The sequence below is a fragment of the Neofelis nebulosa genome, chromosome 6, assembly GCF_028018385.1.
Source record: "Neofelis nebulosa isolate mNeoNeb1 chromosome 6, mNeoNeb1.pri, whole genome shotgun sequence".
NCBI lineage: Eukaryota > Metazoa > Chordata > Mammalia > Carnivora > Felidae > Neofelis > Neofelis nebulosa.
This window is the reverse complement of record NC_080787.1, coordinates 48,641,875-48,647,825: the sequence shown is the minus strand read 5'-3', so window position 1 is coordinate 48,647,825 and position 5,951 is coordinate 48,641,875. Positions and strand designations below refer to the sequence as shown.

General features: G+C 41.1%; 1 protein-coding gene across 1 annotated transcript; it reads right to left on the bottom strand.

The window, feature by feature from the left end:
* Positions 1-621: 621 nt before the first annotated feature.
* LOC131514315 (spliceosome RNA helicase DDX39B-like) lies at positions 622-2,198 on the bottom strand. Its single transcript, XM_058734191.1, is given in 2 exon segments — positions 622-1,603; positions 1,606-2,198. Coding segments are annotated over 2 exon segments (1,272 nt in total). The 5' UTR covers positions 2,048-2,198; the 3' UTR covers positions 622-773.
* Between the last annotated feature and the right edge of the window lie 3,753 nt (positions 2,199-5,951).

The following is a 5,951-nucleotide window of genomic DNA, read 5'->3' as shown; positions in this document are numbered from 1 at the left end:
GCAAATTCCGGGATGGCAGATTTTCACAGGGAGTAGAGTGGAGACTGCAGGAAGGCCCAGGATATCTGAGAAGAGAATTTGAAAGGAGATCGAAGACACCCTCGCAAATTCCACTTACTTCAGTTTATTCAATGTTTTTGGACCTCAAACTCTTTTCACATCTGGTTACCTAAACTTTCATATGAATTTAAAAATAATCTCATCCTGGGCGCCTGATAGCTCAGTCAGTGAAACATGAGACTCTTGATCTTGGGGTTGTTAGTTCAAGCCCCACATTGGGCACAGAGCTCACTAAAAATAAAAATAATCTCACCATTTTCTAGGATATAATACAAAATGTTATAATGGGTTGCGGGTCTCAGATGAGTGATAAACAAAGTAATAAAAAAGTGAATCTGGGTTCCAAAACCACAGCACTACAGACTTTTTAAGAAACAAAAGTCAAATCCTAAAGAAGAGGTTTTAAATTTAAAATATTTTATTTTAGGTTAGCATACATAGTATTTAATATTGTATTAGGAAATTCATTTCATTGTATATATTCCTGGTGGGTTTTTTGGGTTTTTTTTTTTTTTTTTAGTTTTGTTAAAAAAAATTCAGACTATTCAGGAAATAGGAGTTTAGGAGTGGTGGGGATGCAAAAGGGGCAAGTCATGGGGTGGGGTGTGGGGGTTGCTAGGGCAGGTGGCAGTAGTGTCTCCTTCACCCCCATGCCTGCTGTCATCTCCTGAAGAGGGACAGACGGTCACACTCCAAAACTATGGGTGAGTCCTCTACCGTGTCTGTTCAATGCAGGAGGAAATGTCTGTCTCATCTGGCAGCTCACTAATATTGACTTCAAAGCGATCCTGCACGTCATTGAGGATCTTGGCGTCGTTTTCATCTGACACAAACATGATGGCCAAGCCCTTGGTGCCAAACCGGCCTGCTCGGGCCGCCTGATGCAGGTAGGTGTCAGAATCCTCAGGCATGTCAGAGTTGAAGGCAATGTGCACCCGTTCAATGTCCGTGCCTCGGCCAAATAGGTTGGTGGCCACAAGAATTCGTCGTTGAAAATCTTTAGACTGCTGATACCGAGAAAGCCTCTCCTCCTGGGGCATCCCTCGGTGGTTGGCAATGGCTGGGAAGTTCTGCTCCACTAGAAGCTGGGCCAGGGCAATGCAACGCTGCACAGACTTCACAAAGATCACCACCTGATTGAACTCAAGGACATCGAGAAGGTCAAAGAGCTTCCGGTTCTTCTCGTTGTCCTTCAGTTTCACATAGTACTGCTGCAACCCATGCAACGTCAGCTTCGTCTCATCATCCACGAAGATCTCCACTGGGTCTTGCATGAACTTGCGGCAGAATGGACGGATCTCTTTGCTCAAGGTAGCACTGAACATCATGACCTGCTTCTCATGGGGGGTCATGCGAAAAATTTCCTGGACATCCCGACGCATGTCGAGCTGTTCAAGCATCTTATCACATTCATCCAAGATAAAGTGTTTAATGTGTTTGAGATTGAGGCTCTTATTTCGAGCCAGGGCTAGGATGCGGCCAGGGGTCCCCACGATGATATGCAAGCAGTTCTTCCTCAGCACCTCTTCATCCTTCTTGATAGACCACCAAAAAACACCACGACCTTGACATTGGGCATGTATTTAGAGAAGAGCTCGTACTCCTTACTGATCTGAAGAGCCAACTCCCGAGTGTGACACATCACCAGCACAGACACCTGTCCAGTAACTGGCTCCAGCTGTGTGTCCAGCACAAACACTGCTGTCTTTCCCATGCCTGACTTGGCCTGGCATAGAACGTCCATTCCCAAAATGGCCTGAGGGATGCAGTCATGCTGGACTTCTGATGGATGCTCAAAGCCACAGTCAACAATGGCCCAGAGCAACTCTGGCTTCAGTAGGAAGTCACGAAAGCCAGAGCTGTGGATGGAGACATAGGAGCCCTTGGCATCCTTCTTGGCAGGGGCTTCAGCCCCGTCTCCCCCTGCTGCTGTCTCCACCTCATCTTCATAGTCCAAGAGCTCATTGTCCACATCGTTCTCTGCCATTCCTGGGCCGGCAGGGGGAGAAGGGGAGGAGTCTCTGGAAGGGTTCACGCAGAGTAAGTGAAAACAAGGGAGGAGAGTGAGGGCTTGAGCAACATTTTAAAAAAACAAACAAACAAACAAAAACCTAGTTTCTGGTAGAAAAGCTGAGCAAGGCGAGCGCATATGGCCTATATTCCTTAATAAGAATCATCATATGTAAAGATATCCAGTCTTTACCTATTTAACAAATAGGAATTATCTAATTATCTAATAATTAAATTAATTAAATGGTTATTAGATAATTAGATCATTATAAGATCACTTTCATTTTATAAGGAATATTTACTTAGCAACAAATACATTTTAAAGGGCATATTATATTTACTTTGGAGAAAAATTTAACTGTTAGGGCACCAAAAATTGATAAATGCTCTCATAAATTGGTGTTTTGAATTTTTGCATTTTCCACTTAAGAGCAAATCAACTGCTCTCTTTTCTTTTGAGTTTTGTTTACTAATGATGAGGTAAGAGGGGTTGCAAGCACCTTCCTGCAAATGACACATGTGGGAGTAGTCATGTCCAATTATCGAAAAGTCTTGGTGGCAATAATCCTTGCAACAGTTTTGTATTTAAGTTTGATTTTTTTTTTTAAAGAAATCAATACATGTGGATGTACTGTTTAAGAATTTTTTTTAAATTTTTTTTTAACGTTTTATTTATTTTTGAGACAGAGAGAGACAGAGCATGAATGGGGGAGGGGCAGAGAGAGAGGGAGACACAGAATCCGAAGCAGGCTCCAGGCTCTGAGCCATCAGCCCAGAGCCCGACGCGGGGCTCGAACTCACGGACCGCGAGATCGTGACCTGAGCTGAAGTCGGACGCCCAACCGACTGAGCCACCCAGGCGCCTCTAAGAATTTGATTATTGAGTGTTTCTGTTGGATCTGGAGAGGAGCAATCTGAGACTTGGAGAATTACTGTCATGCTTATAGTCCTCATTGATAATCTTGTATTTTACCATTAGTATTTCTTTTGTTTTGTGAGTTATTAAGTAACAATCCAATATGAGTATAACAATATACTCATGAATAACAGAGTGATGTAACGCTATGTATTGACCAAAAACTTCATAGTGAGTAGCAGGTCCCACCTGAGTGATAAAACAAGTAGACAGAGTAATGAACAAATGCATTTCAACACCATTAACCAAAATCTTGTAAACTTTTTAGGAAATAGAAGCAAAAGTAGATCCCGTCACTGCCCTTAACAACCTGATCTCTTCTCTTGTAATACTGGTTGGGAAACCTTTCATAATTTTTCACATGACTGAGAGGTTCAAAGAACACCAAAACCTTCTGAATATCTTGACACAAGTGTGGCCAAGAAAAAAACAATGCCTTTGTCGACTCTCATTCAGTAAACCTAATGCGTCCAAGGTCAGTAAAAGATCACTAACATTGTACACCACCGAGCAGAGGTAGTAAACTTATTCTGCAGGTTATGAGTCTTGAACTAAGTCTCAGTTAAATTAAAAGACATCTCAAAACAGTCTAGGCATCTGGTGAGTGAAAGACGTAAATGTTCCTTAGGTCAGAGCTTCTCGAACTGTACTGTACCTTTACATCATGCAGGGGAGTTACTGAAATGCAGGTTCTGATTCAGCATTTGGGAAGGGGGCAGGGGAGGTTTCTGGATTTATAACAAGTTTTTAGGTGATGCTCCTGCTGGTTCAGCCATAAGGGACTCTGAGGCCCTCTCCAGAGCTGGCAGGGGAATGCTAAATAACAGCATTAACCTTATTCAATGAGATAAAGTATACAGAAAAAAACACGAAGCCCCAAACACAAGCTACTTATTATATTAGTACAATCTATCTGTTTCCTAGTTTATTTTGGTCCCTGGACTCTATATCTACCTGGTAGGCATGGAACACCATCACCTTCAGCAACAACCAAGACTCATGCTGACCCCAAATCCATCTGTCTCCTATCAAAAAACACACCACACACTGAAACATTATTTGAGTTTTATGAAGCTGTGGAAGCTGTGGTTATATAGAAACAAAAGTCAGTAAAGAAAGATAGGTACACAGGGGCTCCTGGACATCTCAGTTGGCTGAGCATCTGAGTCTTGATTTCCACTCAGGTCATGATCTCACGGTCCTGGGATCAAGTTCCGTGGCGAGCTTCGTACTCAGTGCCGAACCTGTTTAAAATTCTCTTTCTCCCTTTCTCTCAGACCCTCCCTCAAGCGTGCTCTCTCTTTCTCAAAATAAATTAACATAAAAAAAAAAGAAGGTGGGGGGGGGCGGCACCTGCGTAGCTCAGTTGGTTATGCATCCGACCTCCACTCAGGTCATGATCTCATGGCTCGTGAGATCAAGTCTTGAGTCAGGCTCTTTGTTGACAGCTCAGAACCTGGCGCTTGCTTAGGATTCTGTGTCTCCCTCGCTCTCTGCCCCTCCACCACTCACACTCTTTCTCTTTCTCTCTCAAAAAAAAAAAAAAAAAAAAAACTTAGAAAAAATTTAAAAAAATAAAAATAAAGGTATACAAATGGTGGGCGATGAGGAAAGGCTGGCAGAAAAGGATCAGAGAACATTCGCTAGCTCGAAAAAAATCCTGTTTACTGACTCTTATTTGCTTTTGGGTCAGACTGGGATACTCTGTTAGGGAAATGTTCATATATTTTGTACATTTGTAAATGAAAAAGCCATATATTTGCATGAAAAGATGATATAAATAAATGAATGCAATAATCTGTAAACTGTCTCTTAATGTTGGGGTGGGAATGGGGGTTGGTTAGGGTGGATAGTAGCTACAAACCATCGATTGAACACCTGCTACACAACATCTACTTTATATGGATCATATTTAATTTCCACTCAACCTCAAAAAACAAGCACAGTATTAAAGTACCCATTTTACAGTTGAAGAATCTGAGACTCTGAGAGGTTATAGAAGTTCCTCACTTGTATGCCGACAGACCAGACTTCCAAATTTTCAAATCCATTTGTATCATAAAAGTTTACAATGCCAGTCCCATACATTTAAAACTACACATAGATTTCTGTTTTGATGTTGATATTCTGACTACCTAGAAAAACCGTTACTACCAGCAAGTGGGGAGTGGCTAGGAAAGGCCACATTAATGACAAATGCTTTTCAAATTAATTAAAAGACATATATTATATATATATACATATATATTATATGTATAATATGTATATATGTATATATATATACATATATATGTATAATATGTATTATAATGTATATAATATATATAACAATATAATATGTGTATATATTATATATATATATATATATATATATATCTTCTGCCCCCCCCCCCCCCTTTCTAGAAATGGAATTGCAGGGTCAACAACTCACAATCTCTAGGGATGGAGCCCTAGCACCAGTGTGACTTTGAGGCACAAAGACGGTGAAAACTAACCTAGATCTTACCTAGATCACCCCTAAAAGTGAATCTGTCATGCTGAGCCTGCTGTCACGTAACTTACTTGATTTGGAAGTTCATTTTCTTTCCTTTTTCAAAGTTACTTTGAATCTATAAGCACTTGTTGAAAGATTCAAATGGCATCGTCTTCCACCAACCAGTGGCTGATATATTTAAGAACAAAGTTGGTGAACAGATCAAATCTGTATCCACCTGTCTGTGCTCCCAATGGAAGCATTGTGTGTCTGTGAGTCACAAGACCTGGCTGGCCGCTTCTGGCATGTGCACGGGATCTCAAATCTGCAGCCAGTAAGGAGGCTACAAATGAAGGATTGTTTTTGTTTGTTATTGCTACTTTGTTGTTGTTGTTTGTTGATTTTTGTTGTTTTTTTTTTAATGAACTTGGATGGTACTTTCACTTGACGTGTTATTTCCTAGCCTCTGTAAGAAAGTTTATGTATGTGCAC